Source organism: Triticum aestivum, chromosome 3D (genome assembly GCF_018294505.1).
Source record: "Triticum aestivum cultivar Chinese Spring chromosome 3D, IWGSC CS RefSeq v2.1, whole genome shotgun sequence".
NCBI lineage: Eukaryota > Viridiplantae > Streptophyta > Magnoliopsida > Poales > Poaceae > Triticum > Triticum aestivum.
Genome location: NC_057802.1, coordinates 188,388,025 through 188,415,446, shown reverse-complemented (window position 1 = coordinate 188,415,446; position 27,422 = coordinate 188,388,025). Strand labels below are relative to the sequence as shown.

The 27,422-nt window shown below is 49.3% G+C and overlaps 1 protein-coding gene across 3 annotated transcripts; it reads right to left on the bottom strand.

The window, feature by feature from the left end:
* Positions 1–9,679: 9,679 nt before the first annotated feature.
* Positions 9,680–19,997, bottom strand: LOC123078203 (transcription factor HBP-1b(c38)-like). 3 transcript variants are annotated; one of them, XM_044500617.1, is made up of 9 exons: positions 19,691–19,997; positions 18,235–18,374; positions 16,777–16,854; positions 16,626–16,685; positions 15,999–16,076; positions 15,864–15,915; positions 15,445–15,716; positions 14,044–14,295; positions 9,680–10,099 (listed from the first exon to the last, which is right to left on the bottom strand). In XM_044500617.1, exons 2-9 carry the CDS (start codon positions 18,292–18,294, stop codon positions 9,953–9,955), a joined length of 999 nt encoding a protein of 332 aa, XP_044356552.1. In that variant the 5' UTR covers positions 18,295–18,374; positions 19,691–19,997; the 3' UTR covers positions 9,680–9,952. The 3 variants fall into 3 exon arrangements, with proteins under 3 accessions (XP_044356552.1, XP_044356554.1, XP_044356553.1); XM_044500619.1 differs by having other exon boundaries at positions 18,235–18,353; positions 19,691–19,988; XM_044500618.1 differs by having other exon boundaries at positions 18,235–18,367; positions 19,691–19,983.
* Between the last annotated feature and the right edge of the window lie 7,425 nt (positions 19,998–27,422).

Sequence of the window (27,422 nt, the reverse complement as noted above, 5' to 3'; positions counted from 1 at the left end):
TGCACTAAGCTCGGCCGCTGCACATACTCCCTTTGTTTTTATTTACTCCACATATATATTAGTTTTGGCCAAAGTCAAACTCCATAGAAAATATATTTACTTTCACAATAACAAATACTCCCTCTATAAAGAAATATAAGACCTTTTAGATCACTAAGTGATGCGAAATATATTCAATATTAATTATAGTGGCATTGATGTGGTATCGTGGATGTTAACAATTTTTTGTATAAACTCGATCAAAATTTACAAAGTTTGACTTTGACAAAACTAATATACAAAGTAAATAAATACGGGACCAACTAGGGGCAGACGCGACTCGTAACTCTCGGATAGATCGGATCTCGTAGACAGGCGACAGGAGGCGACCGCGGCTTCCCTTTGAGTGCCACCAGTGCCACCGCTAGTTCCCTCTCTCTCCGCCAGCCGCTCCGGCGACGGGAGGAATGGGAACCTCGGAGTTGTGCGTAGAGTGGGTTCTCGGTAGGGTTAGGGTTAAGGGAAACATTGTCGAGGCCGTTGCGGCGGTAGCGCATCTGAATAAGTTCCCCGGACTCCGTTCACTGTCAGGCGAGGCTCTTGCCTTCGTCTAGGAGCCGATGGGATGGGGGGTCCCGGATCTCGTCGAGGTCGCGGGCTTTGGTGTCTGGAGGTCGACCAGCACTGGCCAGTTCGGTCCTCGGATGGGTGGTGGTTGTGTGGAGACGGAGATCCTTCTTCCTCCTCGACGGTACGATTTTCTGCTGGTGTTCGTCATTTTTCTTTGTGCCGTTGCGGGAGGGATGTCCTACTTTGCCCAGACGGTTTGGCCCGACCGGGGTGTCGGAACCAAATCCTAGTTCTCTTTCATCTGGAAGGGGCACATATAGCAGTACTCAAAACCACAGATGACGAAGGCTGGTGCAGGCATGTTAAATGCACATGTGTGTCCTTGTCTCATCGGCGTCGGAGCCAAGAAAAGGGTGAGCAATGTGGTGACGATTATGCTGTGGTTGAAGATGATGGCTTGGTCTCATTGCAAAATCATGTGTGGCAATCTGGCAGTGTTTTCTCGCAAGGTTCAGGGATGATAATACAGAGCTCCAAAGATCTTTGTGTTTTACTGGTTGTTTGTTTTAAGATGCTCTTTGTTTTTCTGATCTTTTGTGAGTGTCAGGGTGTGCTTATACATGCTCTTTGTTTTTCTGATCTTTTGTGAGTGTCAGGGTGTGCTTGTACAACTCTAACGAGACTTTGTATTATTTCATGATTTGAATACAAGCATACTTTCTCAAAAAAAGTAAATAAAAACGGAGGGAGTACTACACTCCGTCTGGAAATATAACGTGTTTTCCAACATTTGGTTGACCAACAATATGTGCAGCAAAACAAAAACAAAAGGTATACAGTGCTTCAAAATACAAAAAAAAAAAACATCTGTATCAAACGTTCATGACATAATACACATACATGTAAATCAACATCGCAACATACATTTTCGGATGAAAGCTGCCTGTTAAGCCCCGTCCTAACAGAGCACACGCTCAAAAAGTGGATGCGAAGAATAATTCCAATCTTACCATAATCCACAAGTCTACACATAATGGTACAAATAGAAACATACAGTATCAATCACCGCACCCAAATTTAAGGCAACCAAATGGTAATATACAGTCGTTAGATGATTAGCCTGGCATTGTACAACATGATGTCAAATGTACCCAGTGACGAGGACATGTATTGGGGGTAGGGTAACAGGCCTGACTTAAATACCCTACCCATGGACACCGTACACTTTGTACTGAGCCTCTGGGCCAGATCGCCGTCCAGATGTACCGCAACTTGAAAGTCACTCGAACGGCAACAACCACACGAAGCACGGCACTCCACTCGACGAGCTCATTCCACTCGGCCGTGTAACTCACTCGGATATGCAAAGACCAATAGTCAGCATGATGGTTTTGTAGTGTGCAGGCATTATGGCATTGATGCTCCACCGTGTAACATTAAGGGATGAGGGGGTGGCGCACTCTATATAAGCCACCCCCACCACTAGACTAGGAGGGTCTTTTCTTCCACCTCTCTCTTTCTCACCATTAGTCTTAGGACATAGCTCAGGCATGGAGATCTGCTCTCCCCTCTCTCTCTCTCTCTCTCTCTCTCAAATACACCATCTCAAATACACCATGTAATCTCCGGATACATAGACAGATAAAACAAAGCCTCTCCGGAGCACGAGACGTAGGGTTGTTATCTCCACCGTGAGAGGCCCGAACTCGCTAAAACCACCGTGTCACCCATATGCATCTCGATAGATCATGCTCCTTTATCCTACCCCTCTCTTATTGTCGGAATCGTTCCCACGACAGTTGGCGCCCACCGTGGGGCATGGCGTCTGTCGAGCCATGATGCACATAGTTTTTTCTTCAATCCCCGGCAACAAACTAATTTCGGCAGGTGACCCAAGCTTTCTTGGGATGATCTCCCGAGATCAAACAACCATCGCTACCCATTTTGACTATTGAAGTCCCGGCCATCACACAAAATACTACTCATCGTACAAAAAGATCAGGGAGTTGCTCATCTCAACTTATCCTCTTTACAATCAACCATTGATCTGACTATTGTTTGTTCTTATGCACACGAGCTCATACAAAAGGACGTCTCTCTTTTCCGATTGGTGGCTCGGCTCCCAGACGACGAAGCCCCGTTGTCTGCCCGTCAGCACGACGACCGGCGCTCGACACGTTTCCTCGGGCGGCGAGGCACGGCTGCCTCCACTCGGCCCGGCTCCGCGGGCCTCGAAGCACTACTTCGACCGGCACACAGCTCCGGCTCCCCGAGCAGTGAAACGTGGCCACCGGTGCTCGCGTCGGCCTCGCCCTTGGCTGCGCTGGCCCGCGTCACAGGCCCCTGGGTTGTGGCCAGCCGCTCACCCTTCTCGTCGCCACCTCTCGACTGCCGAATGATTCCGACAAGACCGGCAGTTTTCACCGCAGCGGAGCTCTCCGGACTCCGGGCTGCCTTCACAACTCTCCTAATTTCAACCCGCATCACATGCAGAAACTTCTATGTTTTAATTCCGGCTTAATTAGCGCTAATTAATGCCTCTTACATGCAGATTCTGCATACTCCTACATGTCAGGACGTGGGCTGTTTCTTCCATCAATTAACTGCATGCAGGAAAATTTGGAAACGAAAGGAGTCTTCAACGCCGGATTAATTGGCTGCCTCATTAATCAGCCATTTAAACAAGATTCTGCGTACTCCTACATGCCACCTGCATCAGCCTCCAGCGCACATGCAGCTTGCGTTGACTTCAAACCGGCCCACCCAGTCCGCTACTCCGAGCTGGTACTCTGGTACACTCGGACAAGCACAAATTTACACTCGGACAGATGCATCATCTACATCAAAAGGTACGTAGCCCACTATCCCGAGCGCATAACGAACGCCTCATAATCCTTCATTAATTTAATCACCTAATTAAGCGGTTAATTACCACAGCTCGTTAAGCGGCTCATTAAGCAATTAATTACTACAGCCAAAATTCCGCGGTTCCTACGCTAGTTAATTGTGCGTGCATGCATAACCATCCACGGTCTTTAATCCTTGCAAAATAGCATCCGTACATGGATACTTTAGTCCAGCAAAAAATACTCGTGGATGTACTACCTTGCAGGCTGAGACGCACAACGTTGTTCGACCGACTCGCCATTTATTCCACTCGGTTGATGGCGTAGCGACCGGATCGCAGCTCAGCTGTGATTCACTCGGCCGATTCACCGTTCTATTGGGTCGGCTAACGAACAGACAACTGACTACGCTCCGTACATCATCACTTGGCACTCGATCATTCATGTGTTCTCACTCGGTTGGATGCCTCTGCATGCATCATTTGGACGCCCCATGCGTCGCCACTTCGTGGGACGTCTCAACACTCGGACGCCCCGCGCATCATCACTTCGTGGGACACGTCTACGTCATTTGGACGTCTCGCTCGTCTTCACTCTGCAGGACGCTTCTACTTTACTCGGACGCCCCGCGCGTCGCTACTCTGCGGGACGCGTCTACGTCGCTCAGACGCCCCGCTCGTCGCCACTCCGCGGCTCACGTCTACATCACTCGGACGCCCCGCGCATCGTCACTCCGCGGGACGCGTCTACTTCACTCCGACGCCCCGCGCATCGCCACTCCGCGGGACGCGTCTACGTCACTTGGACGCCTCGCTCGTCTTCACTCTGCAGGACACTTCTACTTCACCCGGACGTCCCGCGCGTCGCCACTCCGCGAGACGCGTCTACGTCGCTCGGACGCCCCGCTCGTCGCCACCCCGCGGGTCACGTCTACATCACTCGGACGCCCCGCGCATCGTCACTCCGCGGGACGCGTCTACTTCACTCCGACGCCCCGTGCATCGTCACTCCGCGGCACACGTCTACTTCACCCGGACGCCCCGCGCGTCGCCACTCTACGGGACGCGTCTACGTCGCTCGGACGCCCCGCTCGTCGCCACTCCGCGGGTCACGTCTACATCACTCGGACGCCCCGCGCATCGCCACTCTGAGGCACGCGTTTACGTCACTCGGACGCCCCGCTCGTTGCCACTCCGCGGGTCACGTCTACATCACTCGGACGCCCCGCGCATCGTCACTTCGCGGGACGCGTCTACTTCACTCCGACGCCCCGCTCATCGTCACTCGGCGGGACGAGTCTACACCACTCGGCCGCCCCGCACGTCACCACTCGGTTGGTAACCTCATAACCACTCGGCCGCCCCGCGCGTCGCCACTCGGTTGGTCACCTCATAACCACTCGGCCGCCCCGCGCGTCGCCATAGGTTGGTCACCTCATAACCACTCGGCCGCCCGCGCGTCGCCACTCGGTTGGTCACCTCATAACCAGTCGGCCGCCCCGCGCGTCGCCACTCGGTTGGTCACCACATAACCACTCGGCCGCCCTGCCCGTCGCCACTCGGTTGGTCACCTCATAACCACTCGGCCGCCCCGCGCGTCGCCACTCGGTTGGTCACCTCATAACCACTGGGCCGCCCCCGCGCGTCGCCATAGGTTGGTCACCTCATAACCACTCGGCCGCCCCGCGCGTCGCCACTCGGTTGGTCACCTCATAACCACTGGGCCGCCCCGCGCGTCGCCACTCGGTTGGTCACCACATAACCACTCGGCCGCCCCGCGCGTCGCCACTCGGTTGGTCACCTCATAACCACTGGGCCGCCCCCGCGCGTCGCCATAGGTTGGTCACCTCATAACCACTCGGCCGCCCCGCGCGTCGCCACTCGGTTGGTCACCTCATAACCACTCGGCCGCCCCGCGCGTCGCCACTCGGTTGGTCACCACATAACCACTCGGCCGCCCCGCGTGTCGCCACTCGGTTGGTCACCTCATAACCACTCGGCCGCCCCGCGCGTCGCCATAGGTTGGTCACCTCATAACCACTCGGCCGCCCCGCGCGTCGCCATAGGTTGGTCACCTCATAACCACTCGGCCGCCCCGCGCGTCGCCACTCGGTTGGTCACCTCATAACCACTCGGCCGCCCCGCGCGTCGCCACTCGGTTGGTCACCTCATAACCACTCGGCCGCCCCGCGCGTCGCCATAGGTTGGTCACCTCATCACCACTCGGCCGCCCCGCGCGTCGCCACTCGGTTGGTCGCCTCATCACCACTCGGCCGCCCCGCGCGTCGCCACTCGGTTGGTCGCCTCATCACCACTCGGCCGCCCCGCGCGTCGCCACTCGGTTGGTCGCCTCATCACCACTCGGCCACTCGCGCCCCTTCAAACAGCTAAGTCATTTTACATTCTGTTATTTTCGTCTTCCCGAGTATCCCGCAATTCACACATCACTTTCACTCGGAGGCCACGCCGCCGTGTGTGCCTCTACGCTCAGCTGCTTATTTTCATATACTTGCTTAGTATTGGTTATGTGACTCCCGAGTCCAACTTCCATTTTTTCGCATACATCATTCACGAACACCATGTGTCGTTCTTCATTTCGAGTTTGCATCGGTCCTCCGGTGCTACAGCTCAGTCAAAACACTACACTTCCGTTTTATTTGAGCCAGTATTCCAATGAGTTCAGTCGGATCCGTCGCTTCGACAAGTTCGAACGGATCCTTCGCTCTTTCAGACTCTTGCTGGTTAACCGGCAAGCCCCTTGCACTCCCAGCGGGTGTCTATGGGTGTTATTCACACAAATCATTTCAGCACACATCAAATTTCCTCAAGAAATTATTTCGTTGGCTTGTGCATTTTTTTACACAAGTTACGCGATCACTCGACGACCCTATGCGCCAATTTCATCGCTGCTCGGACTCGGTCACCATACCGGTCCCAGCGCACCACAACACCGACCTTGTCGCTCTGTTGACTTCAAACACATCCGGCCAACCCCTATGTGGAATCCTCTTCATCGTATCAATGATATAGACCTCGTCAGGCATGAGGCAGATAAGTCCCTTTTATAATTAAATTTCACACTTCACTCTTTTGTGAGTTTGCCTCTTTCGAGCATCACTCAGAAGCTTCTCCTCATCTTTACCCGAGTCCGACTCGATGAATTGCAAATCATCCATTCAAAACTATATTTCTCGTATTCCGACATGTCCGTTGTCGAAGCCTGTAGTACGCTCGGGGGCTACGCCGCACTCGGGAGCTGCAGCTCATTCGGAATGACACTCTCCTAAGTGGTCGAGTCCTTCATCACCAGTCAGACCCTTCACTTCAACAAGTACATTCGATCCGTCACTTTGACAAATTTCATAATCACCCAGACACTCTGCGCACCATCTTCGTTCCTACTCAGACTCAGTTGTCGCGCCAGTCTTGTTGCACCGCGGCCACACTACACCGACCTCGTCGCTACATCAGCTTCGAAAGCATTTGGCTAACTCCTTCAAGGACCATTTTTGCCACATGGCTGGAGACTTAGTCCTTCACTCAGCCACCTCGTTTAGCACCACTCGGCCGCCCCGTGCGTCGCCACTTGGTTGTGCGCGTCTTCACCACTCGGCCGCCCCACGCGTCGCCACTCGGTTGTGCGCGTCTTCACCACTCGGCTGCTCCGCGCGTCGCCACTTGGTTGTGCCCGTCTTCACCACTCGGCCGCCCCACGCGTCGCCACTCGATTGTGCGCGTCTTCACCACTCGGCCGCCCCGCGCGTCGCCACTCGGTTGTGCGCGTCTTCACCACTCGGCAGCCCCGCGCGTCGCCACTCGGTTGTGCCCGTCTTCACCACTACACAGGAACAACTAAGTTACTCATATGTTCAAACCTCATATCACACTCTGTAGCAAGCTTACCTTTTTCGAGCATCACTCGGGGGCTTCGCACAGCCCTGGGCCATGTCGCCCTCATGGGTTACGCCCATTTGGTCAGCCTGTTGATCACATTAGGAATATTCTTCTGACCATACATGCTCGGTCCGCCGAAGATCTATAAGTGTAGCACCGTCCACTCAGACGATCGCCCAAATCATTACCTGGAGTCATCTTCAGGACCGCAAAAGGATGAAAACGACGCTCCTCTACGGATATACTTGGCCCTTATTCTAGGCTCCGCGTGAGTTTCACAAACTTGGACCGAAGATGGCATGTGCTGGTGTTCCCCCGGGATAATGAGTGGCCTCTCTCCGGAGAGTCAGCCAACACACTAGCCTCACCACTCGGGTTTCATGGCACGTCCACATAGGACCACTAGTCTATCTCCTCCGGGAGACATACGAGTGCCACCAAGTTTTTCCATGCAGTCAACATACCCCGATCAGTCGGGAAACACGTGTACTCTTACAAATACCCCTTTCCTGCAAAAGCTAATGGACAATATAAGAAGTACTACTAGAACGATTACTCCCTGGAGTCGAGCTTTTTTCTATGGTCGGTAGTTTCAAGGCCGAATTCAATCATGCCGAGTGCACAAAGATCACTTGATTGATCCAGTTCCAGATTGAATTTATTTACAGTGCCAAGTGCACGAAGATCAGTCCCACTGACTTAGCTCCAAGCTGAGCTTATTTACCATGCCAAGCGCTTGAAGATCCATCCGATTGACTCAATTTCAAACAAAGATATTTACCGTGCCGACTGCATGGAGGTTTACCAGGAGACTTAAACCCTCTGCCAGACTCATCTAGTCCGACAGAGGCTCGGGGACTACACCCAGTGGGTGCACTCAGCGTGCCCCCACTGGAAGAGAACTCAGAAATAAACATTTTGCTCGATGCAAAACTAGCTCCAGAATTACTCGACCTCCGAGTCAGAGAAGAACAAGTTCGATCAGTACCAGCTAAGAAGATTTTTAGTTCTCTCAGACCCCCGCCGACTGACCGCAGTCGACGGCAGTCTCGGGGACTACACCTAGTGGATGCACTCAGCGTGCCCCCACTGGAGTAATCTCCACTCGGTACGGCCCGACCAGTCCGAGTGATGAACAACAACAAAAAAGACAGGATCTAAGACTCTCGTCGACTGCCCGCAGTCGACGGCAATCTCGGGGACTACACCCAATGGGTGCACTCAGCGTGCCCCCACTAGAATGGTATCCACTCGGAACAGTCCGCTCGGTCCGAGTGACGGCCAAACAACAACAAAAAGACACGTTCCAGGCGTGAAGAAATTCCGAGTAATCAGTTACTCGATGCAGGACCAGCTCCAAACTCAGCGTGCCCCCACTGGAATGGTATCCACTCGGAACGGTCCGCCCGGTCCGAGTGACGGCCAAACAACAAAAAAAGGCACGTTCCAGGCGTGAAGAAATTTCGAGTAATCAGTTACTCGATGCAGGACCAGCTCCAAATCAATCCAAATTTTTTTTGCTATAAGGTGAGTTTAACGCTCCTCCGCGGACCCGTTTGAGCTCATTTCACTCGGACACCATGCAGTCCAGAATCCATCAAGGCAACACGCGGAGATAAGACCGCCGGATGACCAAAGGGAGTTCATAAGTGCCTCCGTAGCACTCGACTCATCTGGGAATTCACCTCGACTCGACCCGCTCAACCTCGACCGATTCGGGGGCTAATGACGAGGACATGTATTGGGGGTAGGGTAACAGGCCTGACCTAAATACCCTACCCATGGACACCGTACACTTTGTACTGGGCCCCTGGGCCAGATCGTCGTCCAGATGTACTGCAACTTGAAAGTCACTCGAACGGCAACAACCACACGGAGCACGGCACTCCACTCGACGAGCTCATTCCACTCGGCCGTGTAACTCACTCGGATATGCGAAGACCAATAGTCAGCATGACGGTTTTGTAGTGTGCAAGCATTATGGCATTGATGCTCCACCGTGTAACATAAGGGGTGAGGGGGTGGCGCACTCTATATAAGCCACCCCCACCACTAGACTAGAGGGTCTTTTCTTCCACTTCTCTCTTTCTCACCATTAGTCTCAGGACATAGCTCGGGCATGGAGATCCGCTCTCCTCTCTCTCTCTCTCTCTCAAATACACCATGTAATCTCCGCATACATAGACAGATAAAACAAAGCCTCTCCGAAGCACGAGACGTAGGGTTGTTATCTCCACCGTGAGAAGCCCGAACTCGCTAAAACCACCGTGTCACCCATCGTGTCACCCATATGCATCTCGATAGATCGTGCTCCTTTATCCTACCCCTCTCTTATTGTCGAAATCGTTCCCACGACACCCAGCAGTCAATAAATCCGATTAGCAACAAAAGTTATAAATGCACATCTAAAGGGATGGCTCTCTGCAAATTAGGATCTTAAAGATTACTTGGCAACCATTAGATGCCAATTTTACAGCGGTTAACGGTACAACAAGGACCCGGCCCTAATGCACTCAACTTCACTATATGGCTAAGCTACCTGAACACAACATCGCTTTGGATTATAGTATGTGCAAGTTTCTCTGAATCAAGTCTGTTGCATGACTGCCACCACCATCACCCCCAAACTGCGAAAATGTATTGCAGTCAAATCACACGCGCTTGTTATTCCTTTGGTCGAGCAAGCCAGAGAGAACTTAGGGCACGAAGCCGGGATGAGTAATCACTTATCACAAGAAGTGCACGGGCAGACTGCCTTGTGGTCAGGATCCTTTGCATCTGCTGAAGAGTCTGCTGCCGCAGGTTGTCAGCCTTGATAGTATTAAAACAAGAAAGGATGTCATAAACACCAGTCATAAAAGCATATAGTTAAACAGGATATTGCAGATCATTTTGAATTGAGAAAAGTCTATTTTTCGTCCCTCGACTCTTCGCAAATTGCAGACTTCATCCCTCGACTCTCAAACCAGACATATTGCACCCTTAACTCTTTAAACCGGACAACTTTGGTCCCTCTCCAGAACTGAAGCGGTTTGTTTCATGATATGGCGCGGCTTTGACCGGGCCGTGTCCACGTAGCAATATATCTACTTCCTCCCATCTATCTCCAGTGTTGACATTTAGTCGACCATTTGGCGTGCGTTGTCTGCCGCAGCCAGCGGCATGCCTCCATCCCAGCCACCGCCAGTGCAGCTCCCGCTGCAGAGTGCGCACCACCTCGCGGCAGACATGACGGCCCTGGCCTATGACTGAGCCGTGCTCGGGCCATGGGACACCGCAGCAGCTCGGTCTCTTGCGCGTACAGGCAGGCAGCACAGGGCGATCCTTCCGAACCGGAGCGACGATGGTCAACGCCGCCGCCATTTCTGCCCCGGAGTGAGGCCTCCCCAGGAAGGAAGCGAGGACCATGCTAGGGAAGGGGAAGCCGCCATCGGCGTGCTGAGCCGCTCTCGGCCACCATCTCCATCCTCAGCGGAGTCTCTGTGGCATGGTCACCTCATGCTGCCGTTGCCGGGAGCTGGATAGTACGGTGGCGACAGAAGAGGACGGGGTGCTGGCTGCTACTGGTGCACGGAGACATTGTCACCTTAATTTTTTATCATGGTGCGGTGAAGCGTGGTTGTGCACAAGACTGAATGAGGACGGGTCCCGGGCATGGAGGGGTGGAGGAGCAGACGTCGACGGCTCGGCAGCCAAGCCCCTGAAGGCCCTAGCCAGTGGTACACGGTCCATCGATCATGGTGCAGAAAGGTGAGCACGGCCATGGTGCCCAAGGGGACGCGGTGGCACACAGGCCACCAGCTAAGCAACGAGGCTGGCTCGCTCGAGGAGCCGTCATGTCCGGCTGTGCAGCAGCCGTTCAGGCGCGCGAGGTAGTGGTGGCTGAGGCTACCGAGCACCTCCAGCTTAGCACTAAACTCGCAATTGCCGGCACAAGTGGCATGGTCCGCAGAGAGGCACTTCACGGCTTGTGCATGTCCGCCGCGTGAACATTGTGCTTCGACCACGTCCGACCCCCTGGACTCCCACGATGTATACCACGCCACCATCGAGCATCGGCAACACGGACGAAGCCAGCGAACCTAGGCGTCTCCGCCACAGCTACAACAGTGACCATGGTCGACGTGACGAGAGGCCGAGCCCCGGACCCGGCGGCTGTCGTTGACTACCAACCAAGACGTGTAGGTCCGACCAGTGGTGCTGGTGGTGTGCTCCTAGCTGATGTTGCCTAGTCGGGTGACGAGGTGGTGCCGGTGGCGGAAGTGCATGCGTGTGATTTGCTTGATCAAATGCCCAATAGAGAGATGAGAGGATGGCTGTGTTAGGTTGAGCTTTTTTATCCAACTTCTGCTTTGAAAAAGCTAGAAGCTAACCAAAGGGGTAATTTTGACAGCAGCTTCTGTAAAAGCTACAGCTTTCACGTTGAAGCCAGCCTACCCCAACTTCTCCGGCTTCTCAATCGACCGTTTTCAGCTGTCCCCTAGAAGTTGGATAGTATTTACCCACCTTTGCCACTCCCAAGTGAACGTAACCCTTCAATCTGTTCCTCTCAGCAGCCTCGCAGGAACGAAGGGGACCCCCTAGTCGCACTCCGGCACGACCGAGCAGCCGCCAGCCCCATGCAGGAGCTAGGGTTGGCTGCCGCCAGCCGCTGCAGCCGGACTCCGGTGACCCTCCAACCCCTGCCGACGCCCGGAGCAGCGCTCCACTGCCGGCCCAGGTACACTCTCGTCCCCTCCCTCCTTCCTCCCTCTTCCCTCTTCTATATCCGTTCCCTCAGCCCTGGTCCAGCCGGCCGTCCGGCACCGCCGGCCCTCCTTTCTCCTCCCCCCTACTCCCTCCTCCCTCCACCCTTCTCCTACCTCTTCTTGAATCAGCCAGATCTGGCCTGAACCTTACCTTGCTCGCTGCAGGCCGTTCCTCCAGTGCGGACGGCCACATCTGGGCTGACCCTCTCTTCCATCCTCACTCCTTTCGCATCCTCCTCCCCTCCCCTGTTATGTTAATTATTTTTGCCTAAATTTGTGTATGCACTGTTGTTCAAAACAAATTGATGGGAGTCGTATTGGATGAGTAATTGCTGTATACTTGATATTTTGAGGGTATGATGATGATGGTTTGACAGTACTTGCTGCATATTGTTGTATATTGCTGTACAGAGGATGATATTTTGATAGTATTGCTGCATATTGTTGTACATTGGATGATTTTTTGAGATTATGTAAGTGGATTGTTCTTGATATGTGTTTGTCATATCGCTTGATTGAAGTATGACTGAGAAGGCGGTGTGGGATGATGCACATCTGAAGAAACTCATCGAAATCTTGAAAGAAGAGGTTGAAAATGGGAATAGACCCTTTAGGTCATTTAAATAAGGGTTGGGTAACGTTTTGGAGAAATGGGAAGCAAGAACGGGAAAGAAGTATCCCAAGGACAAATGGGATGCAATAAAAAATGACTATGTTCTTTCAAGGAGTTGAACAATGAAGCAACTAGGCTTGGATGGATTATGAGAAGAGAACTGCTGATTGCTCTAAGGAATGGTGGGATGAACATCTTCAGGTAAGAGTATCAGAAAAGGTTCATTTTGCATGGTTTTATATGATTGCACTACCTAACTTGTACATTTATTTCCAGATATGCCAAGAGAAGACAGGAAAGAATGCATCATTTCAAGTTCAAACGACAGGGGCCGATGCACCTTGAAGTACACATCATATTTGACAAAGTAAATGTCACAGGGGCTAGTGCTTCTTGTGCTGGAGATATATCCTAATGCAGTTCCTATGGAGAAACCCGATGATAGTGCTGAAATGACGTTGGCATCTTTGAAGACACCAAAAGCAAGCAAGAAGCGCAAGCAAACCTCTAATGCAAACGAGAAGGATGGGAAGAGTCCCTTCTTACAATTGTACAAGCAGACATGTGAGAAGATAGAAAGTGGACTGCAGAAGATAACCTCTAGTGTTGAAGCATCATCAGCTCCTCCTCCCTACCATTTCAGAGATCATAAAGATAACAGTGGCTGAGGCTACCGAGCACCTCCAGCTTGGCACTGAATTCGCGATTGTCACCACCAGTGACATGGTCCGCGGAGAGGTGTTTCACGGCTTGTGCACGTCCGCGGCATGAACTCTGCTTTGACCACGCCCGGCCCCCGTGACGCGTACCACGCCACAGTCGAGCATCGGCAACACGGACAAAGCCGGCGAACCTAGGCGCCTCCGCCACAGCTACGACGGCGACCATCTTCGACGTGGCGAGAGGCCAAGCCCTGGACCCGGCGGCTGTCGTTGACGACCAGCCAAGACGTGTAGGTCAGGCCAGTGGTGCTGGTGGCGTGCTTCTGGCTGATGTTGCCTAGTCAGACAACGAGGTGGTGCCGGTGGCGAAAGTGCATGCGTGTGAGTTGCTTGATCAAATGCCCACTAGAGATGGGAGGAAGATATATGATTAATAGAAGAGAAATTTTGCCACGTCAGCGAAGACCGGTCACAACAGGGTCAAGTCATCAGCGATACCGGGTCGGCTGAGACGAGGGAGTAAACTTGTCCGGTTTGAAGAGTTAACGGTGCAGAGTACGGTTTTGACGCTGAGGGACCAAATGTAGACTTCCGGAAGAGTTGTGGGATGAAAAATCGACTTTTCTCTTTTGAATTATATAGCCTACAGAGGTCTATATACTCCTGCCCAGCTCCTCCGGTATCATATCATAATACTCTCTACTAACCATATATTCGGAGTAAAGTAAATACCTGGCGAAGGAAATTTTCAAGGGTTCCAAGCTTTCCCATGGCCATGGCCATTTGCCCCATGTAGTTTGCCACATTTCCTGTTGATCCAGATCCAGAAGAGCCGATAGACCCAGCCAACGTTTCTGCCAAAGACTGCTGAAGAGCCTCCATTCCTTGTGAAAGAGCATCCTCAGCTTGTTGTGATGATTGCTGAAGGTTGCATATCCCTGACAGCTGCTGCTCAGTTAGGGGTTCAAGCTGGGTCGAAAGAAGCTGCAGTTTCTTAGTTTATTAGTAACTCATCAATAAATACATCAGCATTTCAAACAAATAAAGGAGACAAAGGAAGTATCAAAGAGATGCAAAACAAGACACATGATATTGCGTTCTCATAATCCGTAATTTGCCTACATCCCCATATATTATTTAGTCTAACCTGATAATATACAGCACAGAGAAAGATGCATAGATACTCCCTAACAACAACAACAACAACAACAAAGCCTTTAGTCCCAAACAAGTTGGGGTAGGCGCATAGATACTCCCTCTGTTCTAAAATAAATGCCCTTCTAGAGTTGGGCACAAGAATTAAGAGTGAGTAAGATGTCTATATTGCCCTCCATGTATTTTCATGTTTATCGCTTTCTTCTCACCAAGGCATTAAGATGCCCCAATTTTCCTCCTCAAATTAAGGCATGCAAGCATGAGTTAATTAGTTCCCGTTTTTATGACATTGATAAAGGGTAAGGGCATGTACAATAGACCTATACAAGCTGTATTTAACAGGAGCCACATAAGAATTTTGATGATGTGGCGGAAAGAGAAAAAGGAGAAAGAGTGTCACAGCCTGTCGAGTTTTTACAGACAAGACTGAGTTCTTTCTATTGTCTGAATGTTCTTTCTAACTTTTAATCAAAATTACCTATGAGTAGAAAGACTACTAACAGACGGATCATTGTATAGGCTATCTATACAGCATGATCCATATGTGACATGGAGGGATATATTATGGACAGCACCTGTCTGTACTATTGTATACTCCCTCCGTTCCTAAATATAAGTCTTTCTAGAGATTCCAATATGGACTACATACAGATGTATATAGACGTAGTTTAGAGTGTAGATTCACTCATTTTGCTCCGTATGTAGTCCATATTGGAATCTCTAAAAAGACTTATATTTAGGAACGGAGGGAGTACATGACCTAATACAAACACAATGATTCAAGTAGTAATTGAAGTGCAGAAGGACAAGTATTTGAGAATAGTTGGATAGCCTATAAGGTCATCTGTTTTGAAACAGAGGGTTTGTACTGATAATTTTTTCATTCTAGACTAAGATATTCTAGAGCAACATTGGTCATGCCAGATGATTTTGATATTCCGAAGGACTACAAGTAAAGCACAAGGCTGCATTACACACCTTTAAAAGCTCAGAAGGTCGGAAACCTCCAAGCCATAGGAAACACCTCTCAGCTGGTGTCTTCCACATGCCTGATAACACATGAAAGACATCTGCTTTGGCTGCATTTCCTTTTTGCTTAAAAATATCATCATAGTGTGACATGATCTTCTCAACAACACTACGCAGCTCAGTATCGCCTGCACGGGCATTAACTGCAGCTCTCAGCTCATTAACTTGTCGATTGTGTTCTTCCAACCACCGTGCGTACTCTGTGTCAAAAGCCAACGCCCCTGTAACAAAAGGCAGCATAGTTATAATATACAAAAATAAGAGAATGTGGCATGTATTTGTTGGATACGTCCATGGTGAAAATTAAGAAAATAGTTCATGTGGCATACAAAGATTACATATTGATCACTGGAGAGATCTGATATTACCATTTCCACTCATGGAATGGGACTGGTCTGCTGAACTAGATATAAAAATGCCCTGTGAAGGAAATTTCCATAAGCAAACTTCAAATGAAGTCTTGTAACCAGAACTCAAAAAAGTGACAAGCAATAAAAGCAAACTTGTTGACGAGCTCGTTGCAACTCCTGCTCTAGCTGGGTAAGCTTTAGCCTGCTGTTCTCCAATTGTTGAACATATGCCTACAAGAGAGAGCAACATTACGAAAACAAATATACAATACACAGGCCACGCCGCCACGGTCAATCTATAGTAGAATTGTGAAAATGATGACTTTGTAGCAATGAATTAAATATTGTGATGTTCTCCATAAACGAACTTCCGTTTTGATTCTCAACAATGGAACAGTTCACCCGAAACCTCCGCAACATGCTCACCGAAAGCTCCTTAAGAAGCCAACCAGTAGAAACTTTGAACTCTTTTAATGGCTTACAGGCAAAACCACTAGACCTGCTTCTGTGCTTAATCTAATCTAAAAATCATACACAGGCCTACACGAGTTCATCCATCCTCTCTACATTTTTCCAGCAATATAATGTGTATACTGCACTAGCGCCAACAATAACTGAGCCCCAATAGAAAAAAAATAAACCCAATAGCAAAATGCAGTTTAGTTATATGAGAATGGCATAATTCAAGTACTAGTAGAATGCAATACCAAGTGAACCAAAAGTCTCACAAAAATAAAAGCACTGTCATTAGTAAAGAAGCTAAAAGTAACATCCAGGTACCTTTTTCCTCAAACGACTTTTCCTAGCAGCCTCGCGATTTTGAGCAAGCCGACGCATTGTCTGCAACATAAGCTATTAGCAAAGTATTTCTTGCAAGTAGCAGGAGCGATAACATGAAATGAAACGGAGAAAGCTACTTGAAAACTTTTACCTTTTGATCTCCGTTTTTGTCTCTGGATCTGTCACTAGAGTCAGAAACAACAGCAAGAGCAGCATTCCCTGGTTCAAGCTGCGGATGACAACATACTACTATCAGGCTTGCTTTATTCTTATTTTTAAACAATTAAATTCCCTCTCATAGATTCCTGAAAAACCTGATTCAAGCTGCGGATGACAACATAACTATCGCGTTATTCTTATTTTTAAACAATTAATTTCCCTCTCCTAGATTCCCAATGTTTCAGCATAAAATATGAATGAGATTTTCCACTACATAACTGAAAAGCAAAACTAGTTTACTTCTCTTTTATGCTTCTCCTGTTCTTGAAAAACTAGTGGACTAGTTAAGGGTATTAGGGCATCTTCCTAGTCACTTATATGCAAAAAATGAATTTGGCCACTTAGCATAGCAGCTCCTGTTTTGTGTATCCTTTGGTTTACTATTGTTTTATCATCTATCAAGGACATGTATGTTCTGCATCGCAGACATAACGTATTTTAGGCCCATATTGTAACTGTCAAAATTACCATTTTCAACTACCACATAATCTACATAGACCTCAGCAGATGAGTTGAAAGATCTATGTTATACTCCCTCCCTCCCAAAATAAGTGTCGCTGATTTAGTACAAAGTTGTACTAAATCTTATCTTGGGGCGGAGGGAGTATGCGTTTCATAATTGTACATGTGATACTCCTGAATCCTGATGGTCCAATTTCACAAGCTATCATAAAGACAGAATACAAATAAATGGTTGTTGAGGAACTAAGACAAGGTCAAGGGGTTTGAGGATCGTATCAAGCAGTGAGCCAACTTAACAAGTGTTATATTATATTTCCAAAAGAATATTGTGCTAGATATCTTAATAGGTAAAGCCGATTGTTCATGTTTTTTCACTCCTAATTTGATGGATATCTATGTGAACTGTCCATTCACAACACATAGTTATATTGGATTATGAAATGTGAAGGTTCTGTTCTATTGTGTAGTAATCTAAACAGGACTGATGGATACCATACAAATTCTCCAATCTACCCAGTATTGTAAGAGCGGTTCTCTCATAACAAGATCTCAAAAAAAATCTAAGTAGCAGCATAGTGAAATCACTATATACTGACTTTTTAGTTTACACATCTTTCACGAATTTAGACCATTAAATGAACGGCAAAGCTAATAGAAATATCTTACAGAACACCCTCTACATTTGGTCAACCCCTCTTATTTCAACTTCTGTAGCCACTATTGCTCGCATGGTTTAATGTAATGGTTGATCTCATAACCACTGATTCTGTTTCCAAGTGAAAATGATAAACCTCAGTACCTCACTATTGATATCATTGTTTACAATTATTATATGATCACTCATATACATTCAGTAAAAATAGTTGGGCTGTTCTCCACTCCATAGTCCATACAATAGCTGAGCTAATTAAGGTAAGAAAAGACTTACCATAAGATTTTCATCAGTATCATCTGTTGACGTTTCTGTTCTAGGGCTGGCCTCTGCCATTGCAGATTATTCCTAGTGCTCAATGTAACTCCCAGAGAGATTCCTTTGTTGTGACAAAGCTGCAGATATATGCCTAAACACTGATGAACAAACCATTTCAATAAGATATAATATGCAAAGATTAAAGACGCTGTAAGCCAGACATGATCAATCTGCCAATTTGTTACTAATTACTAAATATCTAGGTGGCATTGAACAACATGCATTTATATGGGAGAACATAGTTCAACAAGCAAAATTTATACATGACGAATAAAGTTCTACATGCATACTCATGACTTCCACGCAGGCTTGAGATGTCAATTTCTGGAGTTACACAATTGCAACCAAGAAATGAATTGATGACTTAAATGCCAGGTAACGTGAATCTTATTCTTCATATTTCCATTGGTGAATAGCTCAAACCAAACCCAAATAATATGATGAATATCACAACCCCCTCCAAATATAAGGCGGTTCCATTTATAGTTCCCACTTTTCACGTGAACAAATCGGCCACTGTTCATGTTAGATTGGAAGTGAGGGATTGGAATCAACCACGTTTCAGTACAATATCTTGTGGTCATCATTTCCTAGCATAGAAATTAGTCAACATTCTGGTTCAAAAATTGCTGAAGCATATGTGGAATGGGCAACCTTCTCCATAAGTTCGGACTTTTGGGTGAACTGGTTGGTGCGTGAAACATATAATGGTATCAGAGTCAGAGGTCTCAAGTTCGAGTTCTGGCTAGAGCGTTTGCTCACCCCTATTCACAAACACGGAGGCGAGAGTGCTAGTCGTGCCCACGTTTGAGGCGAGAGTGCTTGCACGTGTGGGTTGTGTTGAAGTATATGTGCAATGCCCAACCTTCTCCATAAGTTCGGACTTTTGGTTAACTGGTTGGAGCATGAATTCAATAGTGTATCAGAGCTGGAGCTAAAGCTGGTGCAACAATCTGAGTAACTGGTTGGTGCATGAAACATAACAAAAATATCTTGTGGGCTGGCAATTATCTAGAATATTCATCATTTTGTTCAAAACAAGAACCGGATGATACAGAAAAATGTAATGCTAGGACTTACCAATACCTCCGCAGCAAACAAAAAATGGAATCGACTAAAAGGCAGGATTACCAAAAGTGACGACAGCCACAAAGACTAGACGCTTATTTATCATGACCTAAAAAGAAAACTTTTTAACATTCCGATCATTTATAGTTCGCAGCTCATAGTAGGCTACTAAGGCTAGGAATCGGTTGCCTTCCTATCATTGCAATCTAGAGTAGTACATGAATGGAGCTAAGCTGGCGCAGCAATCTGGAAAACAACCAAAATGTAACCGTGTAAACTCGCTGCGAGCTAGCAGTAACTTCATCCCGCAGCAAAAACAAGGGAAAGATGAGGGTCCTCGAATCACCTCGATAGGAAGAGGGGCCTCTATCGGAACTACGGGGTAGTAGACTGCCGCCGTAGCCGATCCTTTTGCGGCCGCCGCTGCTGCGAGCTCCCCGAGCTACCGCCGCCGCCGCTCCTGGCCTACACGACGAGCCCGGCGAGCAGGACGCGGCTGCGGCTTCCTGCCGCCGTAGGTCCCGCCGCCGGGTACGCCTCTTTGGTCGCGGCTGGGGAAGCGGAGGGCACGGGAGTTCGGGGGGCGGTGCTCCCCGGAAACGAACTGGAACGAACCCTAGTTTTTTTTTTCTCCCCCTTTCTCTTTTTTACGTGAGCATAAAAGGAAACACATGTATTGCCTCTCCTGGCTCCTCGTAGGCAAAATGGACAAATTTAACCTCATGCGAAATTATTTCACAAACTAAACCATCGGTAAACACTCACCTGACCCTTTTATGCAGCATCCGACAGATAGACGTTGCACTCTATTGTGCAGCGCCTTACCGACACGCGTTGCACGCCTGCCAGCATGGCACCCTGAGGTCAGACCCGGCCTCACACCTGGTCGTGCAGCGCCTAGCCGACACGCGCTGCACGCCTGCCAGCATGGCACCCTGAGGTCAGACTTGGCCTCCGGATGTCCGACGCCGCCTGATTCGAGCCGAAATGCCGGAAGTCCAGACTCTACCGGACGACCAGACCCTCACGAGCCACCGGACGTCCGGTAGCTGTCGGGCGACCGACGCCTGTCTGCACACAGCGTGTTGGGCCGAGGCCCATGTACCCCTTCGTCCACTTAGACTATATATACTCCTCCTCCTCCTCCCTCTTTCTAGGGTTAGCATTGATTTAGCTCATATGAGAGATAGAGCTTTGCTCATCCACTTGATACCTACTCCCTTGGAGGCCAAGTCCCCCATCTAGGAGAAGATCCCGCAAGTGGATTCAAGACCTCCTCTTGGAGAAGAACTAGCTGCTTGTATCCTTCCTTTGTTGTCTTTGAATCTTTGTGACCTCTTGTGTTCATGGATGTAGCACATGTGTAATCGTATCTCGTTGATTTGAGTGTTTCCCCTCGTGTGTTCGTTGTGTTCTTCGTCGGATCCCCTCCAAATCGTGAAAGATCGTCCCCTAGGGTTCCACCCTACATCATCTTGGTATCATGAGCCAAGGTTGATCAGGAATTTGGAGCCTCTACCCCTCTTTTTCTAGCCTAATTTTGTTGATTTTGTCACAATTTTAAAAATCCCCACAAAAATAGCCCCCCAATTTATTTATTTTTGTGTTTTGTTGGTGTGGTGATGTTTTGTTGGATTTGATCCATGGATTTGATGTGTTGCAGGTAGATCTAGCTTTCCCCCATCATTTCCCCAATTTCCATCCACAAATTCATCCAATTTTTGACCAAATTTTGCTTCTCCACCACGAACCCTAGAGTTCATCCCGCAGCCCGGAATCGCCCAGGCATCGGACGTCCGACCACCGGTTGTCCAACCCATACCGGACGTCCGACCGAACCTGATGAAACTACAAATTTTCCTCCAGAAATTTCCAGCCGCCCACTACTCCTTCCGCACCACCACTCCGACAACCCCACATTGTACCTCAGCAAACCACCATCGCTTACCCGCTCCCAACTACGAAAATTTTGACACGCTTCGGTCATTGAGAATTTGAGTTGCGGTTTCCGTTTCCTAACGTGTTTCGGCTACTTAGGAACGGTTCGACTCCGACACCACTGCCTCTCATCTTTGCCACAGACTCGTCATCGACAAAGACCACTACTTCACCATTTTGACACCATATACCGTAAGCAAGGATCGGTAACCTCGACGACACTCTTGTACATTACCCTTGCCATTGCATTGATAACCACCATGGCCCATTTTGCATCCCTTACCTATTGAGACTAGCCTTTGAGTATTGCCGGCAATGTTACTTGTGCACATTAGTGATCATCGTCTCATTGCATATATCACATCATCTTGGTATATGTATCTTGGTATCATCTCTTGTGTCACAGGTTGTCATCGCATATACACAATTGCTATCTTGGTTCGTCAAGTTTGCAAAAGAAGTCCAAAGAAAGAGCTCAAAAGAGAAAGAGCCAACGAGCTTTTAAGCAAAAGAGAAATATAAGCAAAGAGCTTTTAAGCAAGAACCATAGCATCATACTACATTAAGATTGTCATACTTGATCATCTTGAATCATATCGCCGAAACATCATACATATATAGCATACTTGGGATAGAAGTGTTGCATTTTTGCTCTATAGGTTGTGCACAAGTCTCGTATCCTCCTATTGTGCAATCATGCTAGCGTCTCTCTAGAGTTGTGCAACAAGAGCATTTTCCGTTGTTTCCACATTTTGAGCTCGTTCCTTGGTTGCACGACCCCACTTATCTATCTATGTGTGTGTTTCCATGTGCCACATTTTGCTATTGGTCTACTTGTTGCATTTGCAAATTTGTGAATCTTTTCCAACATTATTGAGTCTTGCGAGCAATTGCATAAATTTTGTCCACCATCCTCACCAAGCTCCACCAAAGGCTTTATTTGTATAGGTGTGAGAAATCGACGAGATCCGGTACCAATTGTGCTATTTCCTTGTTACATTATTGAGTGATCATTGATTCATCCTCAACATTGGATAAGGTACATTTGGTATAATTCTTTCCTCTCTTCCACTCACATATTTGCTTGAGATGATGGATAGGCCAACTACTTCTACCAACTCACTCTTCATCGAGAAAGATGAGGACTCGAACATCTACGTCACCAAGAACCACCTCTTCGGTGCGCAAAGAGCTTTGCATCAAGAGAATGAAGCATTGGGCGACCGCATCGACCTACTCGCTACCGACTTGCGACAATCTGAGCAACGTACGAGAGACTACTTTGACACATCGATGGCATCTCTCAAAGAAGACATATGAGCCATGATGGTCAACCGCTCTTCTACCACTTCGTCCTATTCAAGACAGAGCCACTCAAGTCGACATTCTTCGCATTCTTCTTTGGATGCAAGTCCCCCACGAGCTCGTTCGCATCGTTGCCAAGACCATGAATTTCATCAAGCCCCGCAAAACCCATTACATGGCAATGGTTTACAAGGCCGTCTCCGTGAATGCGAACGCCTACGGCAACAAGCTAATGAACCTCCGGTCCAAGCACAAGCTCCAATACGCCAAGATCGACAAGAACAACAAGATGATGCCCCTCGACAAGAACAACATCGTCGCGAGGAACAAAATCTTGAAGCCCAACGTGCTCTACGTGAAGCTACACTAGTCGTCGACGAGCGCAACCGCCAAGCATGACTTCAAGAAGAGGCCATCTGACAAGAGCGACAAGAAGTAGCCGCACGCCTTGAGGAGCGCCAAGAAATGAGGAACCGTGCAAGAATTCCACAACCTCAACGTCAAGCTAATCAAGCGAAACGCGAGGAGCAAGCGGCTCAAGACCCTCCTCCACGCCAAGAGCGTCATCACCATCGACCCTAGCACAATGAAGAGCAATGCTACGGCAAGCTCAAGTTCACCATACCTAAGGTCTTCGGAAGCAACAATCCCAAAGAATACCTTTCATGGGCATTGAAAGATGACAAGATCTTTCGCTTGCACATTGATGTTTGCTTGAACTACGTCAGTATTTCCCCAAAGAGCAAGGGATGATGCAGCACAACAATGGTAGGTATTTCCCTCAGTGATGAGACCAAGGTTATCGAACCAGTAGGAGAACCACGCAACACTACGTAAACAGCACCTGCACACAAATAACAAATACTAGCAACCCAACGTATTAAAGGGGTTGTCAATCCCTTTCCCGTAACGGAGCCAGAAATTGGCAAAAGGACGGGAGAAAGTTATAATAGATTGAATAAATAGATCACAAATTAAATAAAGTGCAGCAAGGTATTTTTGTATTTTTGGATTATTAGATCTGAAAATAAAGGCAAATAAAAATAGATCGCAAAGGCAAATATAATAAAGAAGAGACCCGGGGGCCATAGATTTCACTAGTGGCTTCTCTCAAGAAAAATAGCAAACGGTGGGTAAACAAATTACTGTTGGGCAATTGATAGAATTTCAAATAATCATGACTATATCCAGGTGAGGGAGTCCTGGATTAGGGGGTCCTCGGACAGCCAGACTGTTGGACTATGAAGATACAAGATTGAAGACTTCGTCCCGTGTCCGGATGGGACTCTCCTTGGCGTGGAAGGCAAGCTTGGCGATACGGATATGTAGATCTCCTCCCTTGTAACCGACTCTGTGTAACCCTAGCCCCCTCCGGTGTCTATATAAACCGGAGGGTTTAGTCCGTAGGACAACAACAATCATACCATAGGCTAGCTTCTAGGGTTTAGCCTCTACGATCTCGTGGTAGATCAACTCTTGTAATACTCATATCATCAAGATCAATCAAGCAGGAAGTAGGGTATTACCTCCGTCGAGAGGGCCCGAACCTGGGTAAACATCGTGTCCCCCGCCTCCTGTTACCATCCGCCTTAGACGCATAGTTCGGGACCCCCTACCCGAGATCCGCCGGTTTTGACACCGACATTGGTGCTTTCATTGAGAGTTCCACGGTGCCGTCACCGTAAGGCTTGATGGCTCCTTCGATCATCGGCAACGATGCGATCCAGGGTGAGGTTTTCCTCCCCGGACAGATCTTCGTATTCGGCGGCTTCGTACTGCGGGCCAACTCGCTTGGCCATCTGCAGCAGATCGAGAGCTACGCCCCTGGCCATCAGGTCAGGTTTGGAAACTTGAACTATACTACCGACATCTGCGGAGACTTGATCTTCGACGGATTCGAGCCCATGTCAGGTGCGCCGCACAATCACGACGAGCATGACTTAACTCTGTCGTCGGACAGTGTTCGGGAGATCACACCTGCAACCACTCCGGCCCTCAATCCGGAACAAATTGCGCCATCTGAGGACGGGTGGATGGGCCCCGCCACGGAGGCCGCACACTCAGTGGCGATAGAGCCGAATACTGACTTCACCTCCTACGAGACCCGTGTTGCCGAACCGTTGGATTCGTCCCCGGCCATGGGCTCCGAGCCGCCTGCGTCCGTGCCTATCGAATCCGATTGGGCACCGATCATGGGGTTTACCTCCGCGGATATCTTTCAGCACTCGCCCTTTGGCGACGTGCTAAACTCGTTGAGGTCTCTCTCTCTGTCAGGAGACCCTTGGCCGAACTATGTCCGGCTAGAATGGGGTGCGGACGATGAAGAAATTCGCTCCCCGCCCACCACCCACTTAGTAGCCACTGTCGATGATTTAACCGACATGCTCGACTTCGGCTCCGAAGACATCGACGGTATGGACGACGATGCAGGAGACGAACAAGAACCACCGCCCACAGGGCGCTGGACTGCCACCTTATCATATGACATATACATGGTGGACACCCCCAAAGAAGGCGATGGCGATAAGACAGCGGAGGATAATCCCTCCAAGAAGCAATCCAAGCACCGACGTCAGCGGCGCCGCTCTAAGTCCCGCCATAGCAAAAGCAGCAATACTGGCACAAGAGACAATAATGCTCCGGATAGTGCCAAAGACAACGACAATCCCCTCCAGCCAGACCTTGAGCGGGAGGATGAACAAGCTAGCCCTCCGGAACAGGCAGCGGACGGAGAATCAGAGGATGACAATTACATGCCTCTCTCCGAAGACGAGGTGAGCCTCGGCGACGAAGAATTTATCGTGCCTGAGGATCCCGTCGAGCAGGAGCGCTTCAAGCGCCAGCTTATAGCCACAGCAAACAGCCTGAAGAAAAAGCAACAACAGCTTCGAGCTGATCAAGATCTGCTAGCGGATAGATGGACTGAAGTCCTTGCGGCCGAGGAATACGAACTCGAACGCCCAACCAAGAGTTACCCAAAGCGCAGGTTGCTACCCCAACTCGAGGAGGAAGCATTAAAACCTACATCACCAGCGTATGATGCGGCGGATCGGCCACCTCGTGGCCGAGACAGAGGGGCATATCAGCCCGAAGTCCAGCCCGCACCCCGTCGCCAGACAAACAAAAACATCAAGGCCCGGGGCAACACACGGGACCTGTGAGACGTATTGGAAAACAAAGCAGGACATACAAGATCGATCTACGGATCACGGGACCGCGCCCCAACGCGTGACGGTGATCGTCACGCCGGATACACTAAAAGTAAGTCCGGCCGGGCCGAATACAGCAGACACGACTCGTATGAACTGCGTCATGACATAGCCCGGCACAGAGGCGCCTCACACCCCCTATGCTTTACCGATGAAGTAATGGATCATGAATTCCTAGAGGGTTCAAACCCCGCTAAATCATATGATGGTACTACAGACCCCGCGGTATGGATAGAAGATTTCTTCCTCCACATTCACATGGCCTGCGGGGACGATCTACACGCCATCAAGTACCTCCCGCTAAAACTCAAAGGGCCGGCTCGGCATTGGCTGAATAGCTTGCCGGCAAACTCCATCAGAAGTTGGGAGAGCCTGGCAGATGCATTCCTGGACAATTTCCAGGGCACTTATGTGCGCCCGCCGGATGCTGACGATTTAAGTCATATAACTCAGCAACCAGGGGAATCGGCCAGGAAATTCTGGACCCGGTTCCTAACTAAGAAGAACCAAATTGTTGACTGTCCAGATGCAAAGGCCTTAGCGGCATTTAAGCATAACATCCGTGACGAGTGGCTCGCCCGGCACCTCGGTCAAGAGAAGCCAAAATCCATGGCAGCCCTCACAACACTTATGACCCGCTTTTGTGCGGGCGAAGATAGCTGGTTGGCTCGTAGTAACAACATAGCAAGCAAACCTGGCTCATCAGAGGCCAGGGATAGCAACGGCAAACCACGACGCAACAAACACAAGCGTCGTAAACATGGTGAAAATGCCGAAGATACGGCAGTTAATGCTGGGTTTAGTGGCCCAAAGTCCGGTCAGCGGAAAGGGCCCCTAAAAAATAACAATTCGGGTCCGTCCAGTCTGGACCGCATACTCGATCGTCAATGCCAAATTCATGGCACCCCAGGGACGCCAGCCACCCATACTAATAGAGAATGTTGGGTCTTCAAACAAGCCGGCAGGGAAGGCGCCAAGAACAATAAAGGGGGGTCTCAAAGCGATGATGGCGACGAAGAGCCCAGATCACCGAACACAGGAGGGCAAAAGAAATTTCCCCCGCAAATCCAAACGGTGAACGTGGTAAACACCACCCAAATTCCCAAACCGGACCCAACACGCACCCCTAGGGATGCCGACTTAACGGAACCAGGCGTCCCCCAATATAAACTAGGGCCGGTCACCTTCAACCACACAGATCGTCCGGTCAACGCCAATCAGGGCAATCCAGCCGCACTAGTCCTTGACCCAATAATTAACGGGTTCCGCCTCACACAAGTCCTTATGGACGGAGGCAGCAGTCTAAACCTGCTTTATCAGGACATAGTGCGCAAGATGGGCATCGATCATTCGATGATCAAACCCACTATAGCCACTTTCAAAGGCATCATACCAGGTGTGGAAGCCAGTTGTATAGGCTCCATTGCCCTCGAGGTAGTCTTCGGATCACCAGACAATTACCGCACCGAAGAGTTAACCTTCAAAATCGTCCCCTTCCACAGTGATTATCAGGCACTGCTCGGACAAACCACGTTCGCTCGATTTAACGCGGTGCCACATTACGCCTACCGTAAGCTCAAGATGCCCGGTCCACGCGGCGTCATCACGGTTAAGGGCAAGGCCGAC

What these genes read in the sequence shown, in the direction of transcription:
- LOC123078203 (XM_044500617.1), bottom strand. Translation starts at nt 18,294, where the DNA reads ATGGCAGAGGCCAGCCCTAGAACAGAAACGTCAACAGATGATACTGAT. An exon ending in ATACTGATGAAAATCTTATG is followed by an intron (nt 16,855 to 18,234) that starts GTAAGTCTTTTC and finishes TGTCATCCGCAG; the next exon opens with CTTGAACCAGGGAATGCTGC. An exon ending in TGCAACGAGCTCGTCAACAA is followed by an intron (nt 15,916 to 15,998) that starts GTTTGCTTTTAT and finishes TTTCCTTCACAG; the next exon opens with GGCATTTTTATATCTAGTTC.